This window comes from Talpa europaea (assembly GCF_964194135.1).
Source record: "Talpa europaea genome assembly, chromosome: 9".
NCBI lineage: Eukaryota > Metazoa > Chordata > Mammalia > Eulipotyphla > Talpidae > Talpa > Talpa europaea.
The window spans coordinates 114,685,171-114,703,542 of record NC_140076.1 but is presented as its reverse complement, the minus strand read 5'-3'; the positions used below and the strand labels follow the sequence as shown (position 1 = coordinate 114,703,542).

Below are 18,372 nucleotides of genomic sequence, written 5' to 3'. Positions count from 1 at the left end.
CTAACCTCCCTCCACTCATCCCTGCAGATTTCTGCTTACACTTCGATTTCAGGACTCCGTTCCCTAGTCTCTTCTTACCCCCTCTTTGCCTATCCAGAGTGATGCTGTGTCTAGCATCTTGCTGTAAATATTGTACAATGATTCTGTGTAAATAGCTGTGGCACATGCCCAAAATGTAGAGAAACCTCCGGGTCAGCAAATTAAAGATCAGTTTGCTCACTGATGTTTTGTCTGGTCCTGTGTGTTCTGGTCATCTGAGGCCTCTTCTCCGCTTGTGGTTTGGGTTTTCCATGGGATTAGCCACTGGCATCATCACCTAGACTCCCCTATTGAGTACCTGTAGTGTGCAGGAGTCACAGAAAGCCAGGAAGCCCTGTGTGCCCAATTTCAGAAGCTTATAGCTTTGTTAAGGAGACAGGTTCTAATGTGAAAGTAACTATCCTGGCTGTACAAAACCTATCCCATACCAGTTTATAGTTCATAGTCCCTCCAAACACTGTAAGGCCACAAGGAAGCATAGGCGAAAATCACAAACAGAACTACATGGAGCGGGCCAGGTCAGACTTCGCGTGTGGGCTGTCTTTACATGTCAGGGCTCCCCTGGGTAGGTGAGGAGATATTTCTCTTAGCAACTCTTCCCAGGCCCCAGGTTGAGCTAGAAAAGGCTATGGAGGGAGGACCTCCCTGGTGGCGCAAGGGGTTAAGCACCGCACTATGAAGCAATCCACAGCCTCTGCAGCACGAGTTCGATCCCCAGCCAGGGAGCAACCGACGTGGCGCAGCAGACCTCTCCTGCCTCACCCGCTGCTCCCCTCAGCAGTGTAATTCAGTCAGCCTGTTCTGTTCCCTGCTCTGTCACTGATGAATCCCCTCCCGCATCTCTGGCCTGTACCCCAGCTCTTGTGTGCATAAATAAATAAATCGGTAAAAAAAAAAAAAAAAGACAGGCTATGGAAGTACAAGGAGTCTTTCTCCTATGTCTCCCTTCTTGTTCCAAGGCGGGGAGGGCCTGACTGGCCACATGCAGGACAAAGACAGCAGAAAGGGTCACGAGCTGGGTGTAGATGACGCCTCCAGGGGGCAGCATCAAGGCAGAGAAAGAGTGAGTTTGCTCAGCGTCCTTGCCTTGGTCTGGGGCTCCCCACAGTTCCCCATCATCACTCCTCCCATTCCTTCCAACTTTATTTTTAGCTGCCAGTGGGAGGGGGCAGGATGGGAGGGAAAGTAAAGAAAACAGAAAAGGAGAGGGACAGAGGCTTGGAGGACTTCTCACACGGGCAGAACCACCGGGCATGGAGCACCCCCTCATCCCTCACCTGTTCTTGCCCCTGCTTTTCCTGACAGGTGAGGGAGGTTAGCTTCTTGTTTCTGGTGGGAATGGGCGCGCTCTAACCTGTTTGACATTGGGACTTTTTTTTTTAAACATTTAGTTATTTATGCATACAAGAGCTGGGGTACAGGCCAGAGGTGCGGGGGTGGGTGGTGAGAGGATTCACCAGAGACAGAGCGGGGAGCAGAACAGGCAGACTGACCGAAATACACAGCTGAGGGGAGCAGTGGAAGAGTCAGGAGAGGTTTGCTGCTCCCTGGCCGGCCGGGGATCGAACTCGTGCTGCAGAGGCTGTGGACAGCTTCATAGCTCGGTGCTTAACCCCTTGCGCCACCAGGGAGGCCGGACATTGGACTTTTAGGGTTAAAGGTTCTTGAGAAGTTACGGTGAGAGTCTACATTTCACGCCGCGTGTGTGGAAGTGCGTGTTTGAATGCTTGTGTTCTTAATGCCCGCATTCGACTGCTTCCATATTGAGGCTGGCGGAGCCTTGTGTGAGATTTGTGGCCAATGATCTAAAGCCTTTGTCCTGAGCCCTGGAGGAGTGAGGTGGCCAAAAAGAAACAATGTGAGCTTCCACATGGCTCCTCTGACTCCCATTATCCTGCTCCCTACTGCGCCCTACCCTTGGTGTTCCCCTGGCCTGAGCTGTAACTGCCTAACTGTGTGGCCAGAAGTCTGGGTTTATCTAACCAATGAGCTCCGAGCTACAGCTCTTGCTCACACAGCCCTGCCGGTTCCCGGGATGCAAACAGCCTCACATACAAAACACCTTTCTGAAAACGAGCATGACTTAAGAAAGAGTTATAGTCATGGGTAGTAGCTGCGGTGGGGTGTGTGGGGGGGGGCGGTTCACCTGAAGGGGGTTGCCTGAAAGGAAAAAAGACACAGTTGGGGAGAAAACTATGGGAGGGACAGAGGCCTGGAATTTTTCTACTTCAGTGCCCTGTAATCTTTGTTTCCTAAAATATCAACTCTGCTTGTAAAAGGATGGGATTGCAAGGGAAGAATCAGCCTGGATGTGTTGGTGGGGGGTTGTCTTTAGGGTGGGCGGAGGCTTGAGGAAGACATGCAGGTAGGCAGGGCACACTTGGGGCGGTGGATGACTTAGAACGGAAGCGGGTTGTGAGAAACTTGGGGCAACGAGACCCTTGGTACGGGTGGATTTCAAGCCCTGTGTGTGGGCAGGCAAGTGGCTCCACCCAGTTAATTACCACTGAGGTTTCCAGGGCTGGAGCCAAGCAGAGCCCTTGACACTGGACAGAGAGTGAGCGTGTAACCATGACGCTGAGAGTCAAGAAGAGAGAAGGAGAGACCCCAGCACGCAGAGCCCGCGAGCCTCCTTTCGTTCCCTGCCTTGCTCTTGGTGGGGGGAATTTGGAAGGAATAGCTGCTCTGGGCCTTCAGGAAGGCCCGCTCCCTCTTTGGACCCTTACAGCTCGGGGACAAGGATGTGTAGGAGGAATGATGTAGGAAAGAGGAACTTGACCCTTCCAGATGCGTCTGTAAATGAGATTTCAGGGTGGAAATGGAAAGACAGTTATGCACCAGCGTGGCAAAGCGCCACCAGCTAGACATCAGGCCCCGACCCAGGGAAGAGGTCATGCTGCTCGGCGCTCTGCTGTAGGACGTTGACTGAGGCCGGGGGAGCGCACGAGCAAGGCCCAGGGAGACAGATTGAGGTCAAACTTTGTTGGTTTCTCTCTGGGGGTGCCTTTCTGGACACCCCTTAGCCCTTCTGCTTCCTGTTAACCTTACGCTCCTGCCCCCAGGTCTCAGCTCCCCCTTTAACCTGGACGTGCATCACCCACGCCTATTCCCAGGGCCACCCGAGGCTGAATTCGGATACAGCGTCTTACAGCATGTCGAGGGTGGGCAGCGATGGTGAGGAAGACGCCAGAGGGCCCCGGGAGGGCTGTGCTTGACTTCCGAAGGGGGAGGCAGGGCAGAGAGGAATCTAAAGCCATCTGGGGGTTGGCAAGTGTCTGGGCGCTAGACTTGCCATTCCCATGTGCTTTCCTTCTGGCCCACCTCGAGGGGCACGTTCATGCTATGCTTATATTCACATCCTTCTCCCAGGATGCTGGTGGGCGCCCCGTGGGATGGGCCTTCGGGTGACCGGAGGGGGGATGTCTATCGCTGCCCTGTCGGGGGCTCGCAGAGTGCCCCATGTGCCAAGGGCCACTTGGGTAAGAAGATGCCGTACTCCGCCACACCCAACTCCTGACCTTTCTAGACTAGTAGCTTTGACCCCCTCGCACCCCACCGTCTTCACCCCTATAACCCACTACCCCCATCCCTACATGATCCCAATCTCTCTTCATCCTCTTCCCAAATCAGCCTACACTCAGGCACCCCACAGTTACCCCATAATCTCATTCTCTTTTACTTCCCTCCAACCAGGTGATCATCCCCTGGGAAATTCTTCTCGCCCTGCTGTGAATATGCACTTGGGGATGTCTCTCCTAGAGACAGGTGGTGATGGGGGGTTCATGGTGAGTTCAAGAAAGGGGGTAGTGGGGTCTCTGAAGAATTGTGGCCCAGAAAAGAGCAAGGGGGACCGTCTGCGTGGAGGGGCCAAGCGTGAAACCCTAGGAAGAAAAGGGAAGCACCTCAGGGAGCAGTCCCGTGCTCCTGGAGGAGGGGTGCATGCTGCAGGGGCCCTCCCAGGCTCGGGGTGACTCTCTCCTCCCCAGGCCTGTGCCCCGCTCTGGTCCCGTGCCTGCGGCTCTTCTGTCTTCAGCTCTGGAATATGTACCCGTGTAGATGCTTCATTCCGGCCCCAGGGAAGCCTGGCACCTACGGCACAACGTGAGCCAAAGAGGGGCCCGAGGGCTCATTCCCAGAGCGGGGTGCAGGGTGGGGAAAAAGAGGAGGCCACAGGGTATGATGCCTGGCAGGGGCCTTCACAGCTGATGCCACCCAGTGTGCCTGCGAAAGGTCCGTGTTTCCTGACGGAGTAGAGTCAGACTCTACCCAGGCATCAGGACACCACGACCTGCTCGATCCAACTTCTAAACCTCAACTCTCACTTCTACCCATGCTTTCTGCGTTGCCTGCCTTTTGGCCTCCATCTCCTTTTGTTTGAAATGTCTCTGCCCAGATGACTCTTCTTATATCCTTCCCTCCTCGGGCATCTTCAGCCTTCAGTGTGTTCTCAGGGGCTGCTTGGCGCCCCGCCATCGGACAGACCCTCCTTTGCTGGCCACAGCACAGAGTCGGGCTTTGTTTCCTCCTGGGCTTCATTCCTTCTTTGTCTTTTTAGAAAATTGTATGCGGGCCCATCTCCTCTGCAGCCCATTTCTACATTTCCCCAGGGCCTTACCGTCCTTGCCTGGAAAAGGTGCCCTAGTGTGACCTCTCCCCTTGTCGCCCCCATACCTAGTGTCCTTCTACCCCTCTGTGCCCCGTCACCACGCCCCTCCTTCTAGGCTGCCCCACATACATGGACGTTGTCATCGTCTTGGACGGTTCCAACAGCATCTACCCCTGGTCTGAAGTCCAGACCTTCCTGCGAAGACTGGTAGGGAGACTGTTTATTGACCCGGAGCAGATACAGGTGAGAGCGGGCCCGTGGATGCTCGGGGTGGGGCGGAGACAGAGAGGAGGTAGATACAGGGAGTGACTCTGGTGGTGTCCAGATGCTCATCACCCCGCCCTGACAGGCCCCCGGGCCCCCATGTTCCATGTGGACTGTGTGCACACCTTATTCTCAGGTGGGGCTGCTGCAGTATGGGGAGAGCCCTGTCCACGAGTGGTCCCTGGGAGACTTTCGAACCAAGGAAGAAGTGGTGAGAGCAGCAAGGAACCTGAGTCGACAGGAGGGAAGAGAAACGAAGACTGCCCAAGCAATCCTGGAGGCCTGGTGAGGCATCGCGCAGGGGCACGTGGGAGGCAGAGTAAGGAGGCCTGGAAAGACCGGGGAGGATTTAAGTGCGGTGTGTGTGTTCCCAGGAGTCTCTGTGGCTTGTCTCTGCACACTGCTGGCAGGTGCGGGAGGGCCGAGTTGGCCATTATTGCTCTCCCTCGCACACATTTCCACCAGGCGCGTCCCTGCTTTGTTTGTCTCTGCAGACAGGACGTTCCACCCCTCCATGCCCTCGGGGCTCTGGGCCCTCACACTCCCCAGCAGTCATGTGCTAGCTAACTCTCCAATCGTGATTCTGAACTCATCCCTGGGCATATTCCTTTCACCTGACCGGTCTCCTTTATTCCACATCCTCTTTAATATCCGCCCTCCCCAAAGCAATATTTGCGGAATGAACCTGTGAATGGGTGGGTTTTGTGCTTGTGTCCATCAAGGGTGTGGCATTCAAACATGTGTGGCATGTGTGGCAACCTCCACGCCAGATGCTATGGAGGAGACCCGCTGAGAGACAAAGTGCCTGGTCTTGGTGAACTGCTGATCACACCTCACTCCTTTCTCTCTTCTCAGCACAGAAGGGTTTAGTCAGTCCCGAGGAGGCCGGCCAGAGGCCGCCAGGCTGCTGGTGGTTGTCACGGACGGAGAATCCCATGATGGAGAGGAGCTTCCAGCAGCGCTCGAGGCCTGTGAGGCGGGAAGAGTGACACGCTATGGGATTGCAGTGAGGACCTACTCTGGGCCTGGGAGGGCGGGGAGGGGTGGAGACTGTGGGCTGGGAACTTGAGGAAATGAGAGTGCTGACTACAGCCCGGGGGCCAGCCCTGTGTCCCTTCCCTCGCTTTGGCTGGCTGAGCGGCACCTCACCCCAGGCCGCCACACGCCCCTCCTGGGTGTCCTCACTCTAGGTCCTCGGTCACTACCTCCGGCGCCAGCGAGACCCCAGCTCTTTCCTGCGGGAAATTCGAGCCATTGCTAGTGATCCAGATGAGAGGTTCTTCTTCAACGTCACAGACGAAGCTGCTCTGACGGACATTGTGGACGCACTAGGAGACCGGATTTTTGGCCTCGAGGGTAATGATTACCCTGGAGAAATAAGAGGACGGGGAGGGGTATTCCAGAAGTGGAGGAGGGTTCTGGAGTGAGTTCAGTAAGTCAAAGGGGAAACTCTCTTCCCTGATATTGTCTCCATTTTTCCTTGGCTTGAGGGTCCCATGAAGAAAATGAAAGCTCCTTTGGACTGGAAATGTCTCAGATTGGTTTCTCGACTCATCGGTTAAAGGTAGGACAGACTCTGGCCCCTCCATGACCCCTTTCAACCTCTGACTCCTTCTAACCTCTGACTGAGAAAACTTTAACCCTAAGGCTCTTCTAGATTCCTCCTTTAACCAGTGTCCATGCAAACCTTTCCAGGCCTTTCCGGCTGACCCAGCTAGCCCTCCGTGACCCTCTCGCTCCTGTCGTGCTCCTGTTCCTCCCTGTCTTTCCAGTGACCCTGTCTGGCTCTGCCCTACAGGATGGGATTCTCTTCGGGATGGTGGGGGCCTATGACTGGGGGGGCTCCGTGTTGTGGCTCGAGGAAGGTCACCGCCTTTTCCCCCCGCGGGCGGCTCTGGAAGACGAGTTCCCCCCTGCCTTGCAGAATCACGCAGCCTACTTGGGTGAGTGGAGAGAGCTGCAGAGGAGTGGGTGGGGGCCCAGCGCAGGCTGTACGCTCCACCCTCTTAACTCAGGCCATTTCTGATCTGCTAGTAGCCCTGGGGCTCCTCTTGTGCCTCTGCGGCCCTCCACCTTGATTCCTGATTCCCACCCATTTCTAGGTTACTCTGTTTCTTCCATGCTTTTGCGGGGTGGACGCCGCCTCTTTCTCTCAGGGGCGCCTCGTTTTAGGCATCGCGGGAAAGTCATCGCCTTCCAGCTTAAGAAAGACGGGTCTGTGAGGGTTGCCCAGAGCCTCCAGGGGGAGCAGGTAGGGCATTAGACTCTTGGTAGGGCAGGTAGGGGCCTCCAGGCTGTGGGGGAAGAGAGTGGAGGGACAAGAGAAGGGTCCGGAAAATCCATGCTGCATCTTGGCTGACACAGTCCGTCAGGAGTGTGAGGACCGGCCTGCAGGTTGTTGGTGCTCCCCACTTGTCCACTCACCACCCGCTTTCTCCTGGGCCTTCACTGTCCAGATTGGCTCCTACTTTGGCAGTGAGCTCTGCCCGCTGGATACGGATGCGGACGGAACCACTGACGTCTTGCTTGTGGCTGCCCCCATGTTCCTGGGACCCCAGAACAAGGAGACAGGACGTGTTTATGTGTATGTAGTGGGCCAGGTAAGACGTGCGGGAACCCCAAGAACTTGTTTGGAAGGGGTGGCAGGGAAGGTAGATGCATATCAGCATCTTTTGTCTCTCCTCACTGCACCAGCAATCCTTGCTGACACTCCAGAGAACACTGCAGCCAGAGCCCCCCCAGGATGCTCGGTTTGGCTTCGCCATGGGTGCCCTTCCTGACCTGAACCAAGATGGTTTTGCTGATGTGGCTGTGGGGGCGCCGCTGGAGGATGGGCACCGGGGAGCGCTGTACCTCTACCATGGGGCCCAGAGTGGAGTCAGACCCCGGGCTGCCCAGGTGAGAGGTGCCCAGATGCCCAGGGGCATCGCAGAGGGAAGGGCAAGAGAGGGGTGTTTTTTACTTATCCATGGCCCCTGGGCTTGAAGCCCAAACTGAGCAGGTGCTTTTTTATCAGTAGTCACAAAGGTGGTGGTGTGGGGTAGCTGCTGAGGCTGTACTAGGGCCCCCAGACACAGCAAATTTCTCTTATTCCTTCCCACTCTTTTTTAAAAAAAGATTTATTTTTATTTATTTATGCATTCAAGGCCAGAGGTGGAGGTGAGAGGATTCCCCAGAGACAGAGCGGGGAGCAAAACAGGCAGATCTACTGAAATCCACTGCTGAGGGGAGCAGCGGGGAGACAGGAGAGGTCTGCTGCGCCATGTGGGTAGCTCCCTGGCCAGGGATTGAACCGAGGCCTCAGTGGCTGCAGATAGCTGAGGCTTTAAGCCCTGCGCCACCAGGGAGGCCCTCCTTCCCACTCTTGATGGGAGAACTAGAGAGAGCCAGGCGGAGGCCTGGCAAAGCAGGCGTGGGAGTCCCTGCTCAGTCTCCCGTCTTCCTGTCAGCGGATTGCTGCGGTCTCCATGCCGCAGGCCCTCAGCTACTTCGGCCGGAGCGTGGATGGCCGGCTAGATCTGGACGGGGACGAGCTGGTGGATGTGGCTGTGGGTGCCCAGGGCGCAGCCGTCCTGCTCAGGTGAGCCAGGTGAGGGGTCCTGGCTCTTGAAGCAGTGGGCAGCGCAGCGCAGCTGTTAAGCCGGGACTCTGCAGTGTGAGACCCAGATGTGGACATCTCCGTCGACTTCCTCTGTGTTCATCTCCTAATTATGAAAGGGGCCTAGCAATAGGCCCTACCTTAGTCTCGTCTTCCAGCAGCTCGCTGTGAGGACTGAATGCGACGATCCATGCACAGAGCTTAACACGGCACCTGGCGCAGGGCAGGGGCTCCTTAAACCTCAGTCTTTCTCTTGCTTCTGGCTGGCGGTTCAGCGGTGGGTGGCCCGCGTGCTCCTCACCCCTCTTTCTTCCCTTTGACCCCAGGGAGGCCGGGGTGGGCATGACGCCTTCCTCCATGGCACACGCCCCACTGCTAGAATGTCTTTCCCACCCTGTCCCCAGCTCCCGGCCCATTGTCCACATAGTCCCTTCACTGACTGTGACCCCGCCGGCCATCAGTGTGGTTCAGAGGGACTGCAGGCGTCGCGGCCAAGAGGCCGCCTGCCTTTCTGCGGCCCTTTGCTTCCGAGTGACCTCGCGCACTCCTGGCCGCTGGGACCGCCGATTCTGTGAGTGCCAGGCTGACCGGGCGGCTGGCCACCCTGCTGCGGCCTCGGACCCCAGTCCACTCACTCTCCCGCCTCCTCAGATGCACGGTTCACGGCTTCCCTGGACGAGTGGACGGCCGGGGCGCGGGCGGCGTTCGACGGCTCCGGCCAGAGGCTGTCGCCCCGGAGGCTGGGGCTCAGTGTGGGGAACGTGAGCTGTGAGCGGCTGCTCTTCCATGTGCTGGTAAGCGAGGGCAGGAGCTGCTCTGGGAGGCCTGGGTCGGGGGTTTCTGCTGAAGACGGGGGAGCCAGCAAGTTCACTCTGGAGCGGGGCTGACCCCAGCTCCACCATTTGCCGTCACTGGCGGCGCATCCCGAACCTCAGCTTCATTACCTGCAAAGGAAGGATGATGGTGACGACGACGATGATGATGATGATGATAATACATGCGTTAGTGGGATTGATGAGCCTGGCCTGGCCCCCAGCAAGTGCTTGATAAACGATCACCGCAATGATACATTCTGCTGGGGGCCTGGGCTGTCCCCCACCCGGGCTTCCCATGACTCTCGACTCGTTTCCTCAGGACACATCAGATTACCTCCGGCCCGTGGCCTTGACTGTGACCTTTGCCTTGGACAACACCACGAAGCCAGGGCCTGTGCTGGACGCAGGCTCCCCCACCTCCATTCGCAAGCTGGTCAGCGGCCAAGCCCCGCTCTGGCCCCCACACTGCCCTCCCCAGTGAACCTGAGAGAAGGGGGGCAGGAAGTCACGGTGCAATCTGGGGGCCCATTCTCCTTCCCACCTCCCCCAGTGCCATTCATTCCTCTCCTTCCCCTCCGGTCAGCCCTCGGCCCCTTCTCTCTCCCGCAGGTGCACTTCTCCAAGGACTGCGGCCCGGACAACGAGTGCGTCACAGACCTAGTGCTGCGCGCTAACATGGACGTCAGAGGCTCCAGGTGGGACAGACAGGAGCTCGCCAAACGGGGGTCACCAGAGACACATCGGAAGGGGCTTGAAGGGAGATGGGGGAGGGTGTTTACCCAGGAAAACAGGAGGGAGACTCGGGTTCCCCTTCAACTGCTGGGCTGTCCCTTATCGACACACCTAGGAAGACCCCGTTTGTGGTTCGAGGTGGGCGGCAGAAGGTGCTGGTGTCAGCGACTCTCGAGAACAGGAAGGAGAACGCCTACAACACCAGCCTGAGCCTCAGCTTCTCCAGAAACCTCCACTTGGCCAGTTTCACGCCTCAGGTGCCCTTGGGAGAAGGGGCTTTGAGGGGGGGAAGGAGGAAGGAGATTGGGGTGTTGCCTGCGCTGTGAGGGGCTCTAGAGAAAGGCTCAGCGTTTGGCTGCGCCCCACCCTCTGCTTTCAGAGGGACAGCCCGGTGAAGGCGGAGTGCACAGCCCCTTCCCCTCACGCCCGGCTCTGCAGGGTGGGGCATCCTGTCTTCCAGACTGGAGCCAAGGTGAGTTGGGGCCCAGGAGAGAAAGGAGCACAGAGGGGGTTCAGGGAAGGAGGCCCCAGGAGTCCTGCTCCTCCTAGCTGCTCTGGGAAGCCCTGACACGCCGCGCCCCCTGCTCCAGGTGACCTTCCTGCTGGAGTTTGAGTTCAGCTGTTCCGCCCTCCTGAGCCAGGTGCTCGTGCGGCTCACGGCCGCCAGGTGAGAACAACCTCACTTCCTGTGGTGCCTCCTGTTGGGTCTTGGGATTGGGGTGTGGGGGGTGGAAACAGCTCTGACTTGTCTACTCCAGAGCGGGGTGTCTGAGAGGGGGCTGGGATGTGAGGCTCTCCCCTGCCCCACAGCAATAGCCTGGAGAGGAACGGGACCCTTCACGACAACGCCGTGCAGACCTCAGCCTACGTCCAGTATGAGCCCCAGCTCCTGTTCTCTAGGTACGGCTCGGCTCCCCCTGGAACCCCATTCTAATCCCAGACTTATACAGTCATGTTTCCTCCCCTCCCTCTATGTCTTCTTGTGTTCCCCCAAATCCTTGGGGACTGCGCCACCATTTTGCTCACACGCCCTCACGCTAACCCTCTCTCTAAGCCCCTTCAGGGGCTTCAGCTCTTGGGTCCTCGGGGCTGGCGCCGAGGGGAGGGTTATGGGGTGTGACATACGCTTGTGCCAAGTCCGTGTGGTACCCCATTTCCTTCTCCATGGTGTGTCCCCCTCTCTTCACCCCTGTGCTGGCCCTGCCTCCCCGCCCTCGTGTCCGCCTGTGACCACCTGCTTCCGGGCTCGGCGTCCGCCAGTGAGTCCACGCTGCACCGCTATGAGGTGCACCCGTATGGGGGCCTCCCCGCGGGTCCTGGCCCTGAATTCAAAACCACTCTCAGGGTGAGACACTGGGAGGGGGGCGGTGGGGCTTGGTGGGGGTGGAGGGGGCTCAGCATGAGCAGAGGGAGGGGGGAGGAGTCCTGGGCAAAGGGTGGGAAGAGTCTCTCAGGTTTCATTGGGATTTAGGATCAAGGGGGACCGATGAGGAGAGACGTCTGTGCCCCTCCTCTGCCCACTCCCAACCCTCCCGCAGGTCCAGAACCTTGGCTGCTACGGGGTTAGCGGCCTCATCATCTCCGCTCTCCTTCCAGCTGTGGCCCACGGGGGCAGTTACTTCCTGTCGCTGTCCCAGGTCATCGGCAGCAATGTGAGTGCAGCTGGGCTGGGGGGACCCCCACCTCATGGGTGTGCTCAGTAAAGGCGGACCCACCTCCCCTCTCCTCTGCCCTCTCCCCCGCCCGCCTCCATCGGCTGGGTCACTGCTCTCCTCCTCCACCCCGGGGACCCTTCTTTCACACACCCGGCTTCTCTGAGAAAAAAAGAGAGGGATTCCCTGGGGAAGAACATCGGGGTCCTGATTCCTGCTCAGCCGGAGAAGCTGGTCTCGCCATCAGGAGGCCCCTCAAGTTGGCTCCTCCTCTAGGCCAGCTGCATGGTGCAGAACCTGACCGAGCCCCCAGGGCCCGCTGTGCACCCCGAGGAGCTCCAGCACACTAGCCGGCTGGTAGGAGACCAAGGGGGAAGGTCCGGGTGGGAAATGCAGAGGGGAGCAGGAGGCGGGAGGAGGGGCCCTTCGCAGTCCAAGGTGCCAACCCGGCTCTCTGCTGGCAGAATGGGAGCAACACTCGGTGTCAGGTGGTGCGGTGCCCCCTCGGGCGGCTGGCCAAGGGGACCGAGGTCTCCGTGGGACTGCTGAGGCTGGTTCACAATGAATTTTTCCGGAGGGTAAACGTTTCCTTTTCTACTCTTCTCTCCTGCTTCTCTCTGGGCCTTCGCCGCGGGTTTTAGAGGCCGATGGTTCCGGGTTCACTTTCCAACTTCGCGTCTCACTGGTTTCAGACCCTGAGCAAGTTATTTCGACTCTTTAAGCTTCTTTCTCCTCATCTCTGATACAGGGAAGATAATATCTCTTCATGGAGTTGTGAAGAATAAGTGAACAATGAAATAGATTCATTAAAAGCTAGTTATTATCCTTGTATTTCCCTCCATTTTTCAACCCTTAGTGCAATATCAATAATCAATTAATTCAATCAATTTATGACCTATCAAATGTCTACCACATAAAATGCCCTGTACTAGGTAGCCACCGAGGAGAATTTTCCAGCATTTACTCCCCTGGTAATGCCATGCCTAACTCGTCGTAGTGACTTCATACATTTTTGTTAAATGAATGGTTGATATTATATAAAAAAATAGCTGATATTACATACAGGAGATGTATTATTATGTGCGTGTGTCTGTGTGAGTTAGAAAAGAAGCTTTATTGTAGGTAAAGTACACATTCAAGAAAGAGCGTGGGCAGAGTCAGAGAATCACCTAGCTGTATTAGACAGTAGTAGAAGTGAGGGCCTCCCTGGGGGCTTAGGGGTTAAGTCTCAGCACTGTCACCTCTACAGGTGAATTTGATCCCCACCCTGTCGGCCTACACCCCAGTTCTTCTACACAAAAATAAATAAAATTTTTTTTTAAAAAAGAATGTATAGTTAAGAAGGATGTTCTCTAAAATGAGGGAGATAAAACTGAATTTGCTGAGATGGCAGTCAGGAGTCAGCGTGAGCGCCTAAGTAAATGGCGCCTGTAGAACAGTAGCTCAGTACTGGGGGTCATACTGTCCTTCCCTTATACCATGTGCTTTGAGCGAAACAAGATCCCTGGTATATGTAGGCATATGTTTTAGGGACGTTAACTCCAACAAACCACCCTTCTCGAAGTCTGGTTCTATCTTCCATGTCCTTCATTTCTTTATTCCTTCAATAAAGATTTATTTATTTATTTATTTATTTTATGCAGGCAAGAACTGCTGTGTAGTTCTGATGTGTGTGTGTGTGTGTGTGTGTGTGTGTATGAGAGAGAGAGAGAGAGAGAGAGAGAGAGAGAGAGAGAGAGAGAGAGAGGATACACCAGAGACAGAATGGGGAGCAGAACAGGCAGATCTACTGAAATACACTGCTGAGGGGAGCAGCGGGGAGACAGGAGAGGTCTGCTGCGCCCTGTGGGTCAGCTCCCTGGTTGGGAATCGAACTCGTGCCCTGTCCCAATGGCTGGTGAGAGCTTGATAGCACTGAGACTTTAACCCCTGTGCCAGCAGGGAGGCCCTCAACAAAGATTTGTTGAGAAGCCACTATGGATGTGGCGCTGTGCTAGGCCCGGGGCACTAAGGACAGACACACAGGCCTTGACCTTAAGGATTTTATAGTTTAGGGCAAGAGAGGAGTAAACACAATATTATAACCTGACCAGGATGGTGGAGGTAGGAGGAAATGCTTCCCTCTTCCCAGAGGGGATGACATCTAAACTTTGACCCAGAGGGGTTAGCCTAAGAAAAAAGGCCTGCGATGAGTTTCAAGCCATGCAAACAGTGTGTACAAGGCTGAGGCTTCCCACCCACTGCCCTTCCCCTCTGCCCCCACTGGTCCTAACCTCTCTTCGGACTTGAGGGTCATGGAAGTTGTGCCTCTGAGCTTCTTCTGTCTTACTGGGGTTCCGAGGGCCACACCACTTGGTGATGGCTCATTTAAATACCTTCCCAACTACTTGTCCCACAGGCCAAATTCAAGTCTCTGACAGTGGTCAGCACCTTCGAACTGGGGACCGAGGAGGGCAGCGTCCTACGGTTGACTGAAGCCTCTCGTCGGAGTGAGGTGGGGCTGGCGTTTGGGAGCTGTGAACAGTGATGGTGGCCGTGGGGACGGGAGCCTGTGGGCTTTTGCAGGACAGCGACTTCTTTCAGCAGCAATTGGTGATTCTCCAGTGATGGCTCAGGATGCTGGGGTCCTCCTGCCTCCATTTCTGCCTCAGTTTCTTTCCTTTTGTGCTGCTATTTTTTTAATGATTTATTTATTTATTTATACAAGAACTGGGGTACAGGCCAGATGCATGGGATGGAGAGAGGATTCACCAGAGACAGAGTGGGGAACAGAACAGGCAGACTGACTGAAATACACTGCTGAGGGGAGCAGCGGGCGAGACAGGAGAGGTCTGCTGCGCCATGTGGGATTCTTGCCGGCCGGCCGGAATTGAACCAGTGCTGCAGAGGCTGCGGACAGCTTCACAGCGCGGCGCTCAACCGCCTGCGCCACCAGGGGAGGGCCTATGCTGCTATTTTGAGGCTGACTTCGCTATGATGTGGGGTGAAGCTGGCTGGGTTGGGGGGGTAAGTGAACACGGATTCTCTTCCCAACAGAGCCTGCTGGAGGTGATTCAGACCCGCCCCGTCCTCATCTCGCTGTGGGTCCTCATTGGCAGCGTCCTGGGAGGGCTGCTCCTGCTCGCTTTCCTTGTCTTCTGCCTTTGGAGGGTAAGCGCGGCTTCAGTGGGGTGTACGGACACGGTGCCCTGGAATTGAGGATTCCTTCATCCCAGCAGGGGGACCAGGGTTTGCACTGGGCAGCTGCAGGCTGCGGTGTTATGCCAGCTCTCCTTCACTCTGCTCCACACATGTGGGTTGAATTAAATTAAGCCAAATAAAATAAATGTGAATCTCCTTTTTGGAAGCAGAACAAAGGCGAAGACTTCAGATTCATCTGAGGGCTGTTGGCAAGGTCCTCGCACCGGGCTGTGGTGATGACCTTATCTCTTCCTTTCCAGCTTGGCTTCTTTGCCCGTAAAAAAATCCCCGAGGAAGAAAAAAGAGAAGAGAATTTGGAGCAATGAATGTAGAATAAAGAGCTGGAAAGTCTTCCCTGGCAACTTCTCCAAACAACTTGCACAAGAATGGAGGTTTGGGGGCTCAGATGGAACCAGAAGAAGCCTCTGGACTGTCTCCCCAGACCTGCAGTCTTTGAGTCTGGAGGATGCTGCTGGCTGGAGTGAGGCCTTACCTCAGACAAGAAGGGCGGGCACCAACAGGAGGAGTACCCCCACCCTGCAGGTCCCTCCTCGGGGTCCTGGTACCCCAGCCGGCCTGGGCACCCTGTCCCCTAGCTCCAGAAACCAGGACCAAGGTCCCTGAGGCCTTCCAGACGCCATGCACATCCTCCCTCACCATGGGGACCAGCTGAGGATTGCCTTCCTCTCTGTCTCTGTCTCTCACCTCCTGCCTGCGCCCAGCTCCACAGGAGGCAGCCGATGTTGGCTTGAAAGAAGTAAAGTCAACATCTGCTGCTTTCCTGTGGAGTCTGGTGATTCAGAGCCCGGATGGGGAGAGTCAACAGGAAAAAAGGAGGGAGGGGAAAAGCCACAAGAGACATTCTGTACAATTCCAAGGAACAGAGGAGCCTTTAGACGGGGAGCTGCCGGCCGCTGAAACCTGAGCCTCGCGGGCGCTCGCCGCCCTCAGGTGCTGGTGAAGCAGCCGCCCCAGACCTGCCTGGCGTGGGCCCGATTCTCTGGAGCCAGGGGCCCCCAGGTGGCTGGGGCTGGGATAGCAGAGGACCCTGGCTCCCCCAGAGTGCTTTCTCCTGTCTGGTGTCGTCCACTCTTGAGCCCTCCCTGGGGCCGCCTTAGAGAAAACGAGAGTGAAAGGAGAGGGTTGTGCTCGTGGGTGGGGAGCCTTTTCACCTGACTAGCTTTGCGCACGCGGCCTGTGGGGTAAGAACTAGTGGGGGGAGCTAGTGGGGTCTGCATTAAGGAGGAAGCCCATGGAGTGACAGGCAGTCTCTGAGGATCAAGTCCTTAATTGCTCAGCAATGTTGTGCAGCATTCCGGTTTCTAGGGGATGTTTCTGGGGCACCCCCAGACACACCTTGCAGGACTTCCCCAGCAGAATCGGCTTGCCCGCCTTTACCTGATGTTTACTGGAAATTCCCAAGTTGATTTCCACCTCTGGATCACCACTCTCACCCCCCGCCTGATTTTTGGTCACGGCCAGTAAGAGAATTAGGTTCTCATGTACAAGTGGATGGCTTTTGTTTCCTTGTATTCAAGACTCTGGATGCCAAAGGCATTTGTTGATCTCTAGCATGCAGCTTTGACAGCTGTTGGAGGAGTCAGGGCTGAGAGGAGAGGACAGCAGAAGGGGCAGGTTTCTGAGGCCATGGAACACCCCCCCCCCCACCACCACCAGGCTGTTGCACTTGAGGCCTAGCCACAGTGTTTGCTTTGGGTGTTTCTGGCCTTTTGCAGAAGGCATTGTCTCTGCTGTCCAGCAGGGTGGACAGCATATCAGGTGGTCAGAGCAAATAAAGTTCAGTGTCAAATGACTTCTGGCTCTGTGTGAGTTCCCTAGGATATGAGCTGGTAAGGGGTGGTGAGGGGTGGATTCTTGGTTCACCTGAGACCTTATACAGCTGAGTCTCTGGAAGGCAAAAGGTGAGAAGTGTTTGAAGTATTTCTCTGTTGCCCCCACAGGTTATATAGTCTAGCCTCCTGCAATCCTCACCTATTTAAGTGACAAGGAGTGGGAAATGTGTCGTTTGGGAAGCATACAGGCCTGACTGAAATCTCAGGTCTGCAATGTATTAGCTGTGTGGCCTTGGGCAAGTCCTAAGTCTTGGCTTTCTTGTCTTTACACTTACTGTGATGTGAAGGACCAGATGAGATGATTCAAGTAACCTGAGCATAGAATAAGGACTCAGTAAATAGTAACTATTGTTATAAAAATAGTTTGTTATAAAATGATCTACCTTACTTGTATGTTGTGAGGATTAAATGAGAAGGTATGTTGGTGTGTATATCACCCCTTCACAGACGCCTAAGAGTTGCCTCTTCTAGGCGCTATAAACTCATCCTGTGCCTCCTTCCCCTTAAATCAATCCTAAGCTGATAATTGGTTAGCTTAAGATCTAATGGTAGAAATCAAAACTGATTGATTCTTTAGACACCCAGGGTTCTTCTAGTATCCTCAGGAACATGTGCAGTTAAGCAGTGGCTTTCTTAGAGGTCCTGCCTTAACCTCTCTGGCTCACCCCAGAGAATAATGGTCTGTCTGACCTATGAGTCAGGGTCAGCCGTCTGTGGCAACCTCATGAGGTATTATTTTTGGTGGCAGGAGGAGCCCATGGTGGCCCTCAGCACACTTCACATAGGTTATAAGTTGATCAACATTTCTAGGACAGAAGGTTTCTGGGGCTGGGCCTGAGGCCATGGTTTTGATGGCAGATCTCCCTTCTTTCTCCTCATTCAGCCTTCTCGGGTGCCAGATTTACTCGGGACTGGTTCATCTAATTCTTAAAAAAAAAAAAAAAAGAAAAGAAAAGAAAAGAAAGAGGGCCTCCCCGGTGGCGCAGCGGTTGAGCACTGGGCTGTGAAGCTCTGCAGCGCCGGTTTGATCCCCGGCTGCTGGGCAAGGGTCCCACATGGCGCGCAGACCTCTCCTGCCACCCGCTGCTCCCCTCAGCAGTGTATTTTGTCACTCTGCCTGCTCTGCTCTCTGCTCTGGCTTTGGTGAATTCTCTCACTCTCCCAACCTGCGCTTCTGACTGTACCCAGTGCTTGTATAAATAAATAAATAAATCTTTAAAAAATTGATTTTATTTATTATGCATACAAGAACTGGGGTGTAGGCCAGAGGTATGGGGTTGAGAGGACTCACCAGAGATGGTGGGGAGCCGAGCAGGCGGATCAGGCGGATCTACTGAAATGCACTGCTGAGGGGAGCAGAGGGGAGGCAGGAGAGGTCTGCCACGCCGTGTGGGTAGCTCCCTGGCCGGGGATTGAACTGTACTTCAGTGGCTATGATAGCTTGATAACGCTGAGACTTAACCCCTGTACCACCAGGGAGGCCCCTAGTTCATCTAACTCTTTACCCAGATGATTAAAAGAACACTTTTAATTTTTTTTTTCTCCACTTAGAGATCCTTCTCCTCTCTAGCCCCAGCTCCAGAGTGGGATTTCTCTAACCCCAATCTCTGCCTTAAAACGCCTCTTACTTTTT

General features: G+C 55.5%; 1 protein-coding gene across 2 annotated transcripts; it reads left to right on the top strand.

Annotated features, from left to right (window-relative positions):
• Window positions 1-1,292: 1,292 nt before the first annotated feature.
• Window positions 1,293-15,212, top strand: ITGA10 (integrin subunit alpha 10; the record flags this gene model as incomplete). 2 transcript variants are annotated; one of them, XM_084241960.1, is made up of 30 exons in its annotated part: window positions 1,293-1,344; window positions 3,102-3,213; window positions 3,409-3,518; window positions 3,733-3,824; window positions 4,026-4,140; window positions 4,761-4,888; window positions 5,046-5,194; window positions 5,765-5,915; window positions 6,100-6,265; window positions 6,400-6,473; window positions 6,708-6,852; window positions 7,012-7,160; window positions 7,366-7,509; window positions 7,604-7,807; window positions 8,359-8,489; window positions 8,912-9,078; window positions 9,159-9,301; window positions 9,642-9,755; window positions 9,932-10,017; window positions 10,170-10,311; window positions 10,434-10,526; window positions 10,645-10,721; window positions 10,865-10,954; window positions 11,315-11,399; window positions 11,593-11,706; window positions 11,983-12,063; window positions 12,171-12,284; window positions 14,105-14,200; window positions 14,743-14,856; window positions 15,147-15,212. In XM_084241960.1, the coding sequence occupies 30 exons, from the start codon at window positions 1,293-1,295 to the stop codon at window positions 15,210-15,212; spliced, it is 3,504 nt and encodes a 1,167-aa protein (XP_084098086.1). The 2 variants fall into 2 exon arrangements, with proteins under 2 accessions (XP_084098086.1, XP_084098087.1); XM_084241961.1 differs by lacking the exons at window positions 3,102-3,213; window positions 3,409-3,518; window positions 3,733-3,824; window positions 4,026-4,140.
• Window positions 15,213-18,372: the final 3,160 nt, after the last annotated feature.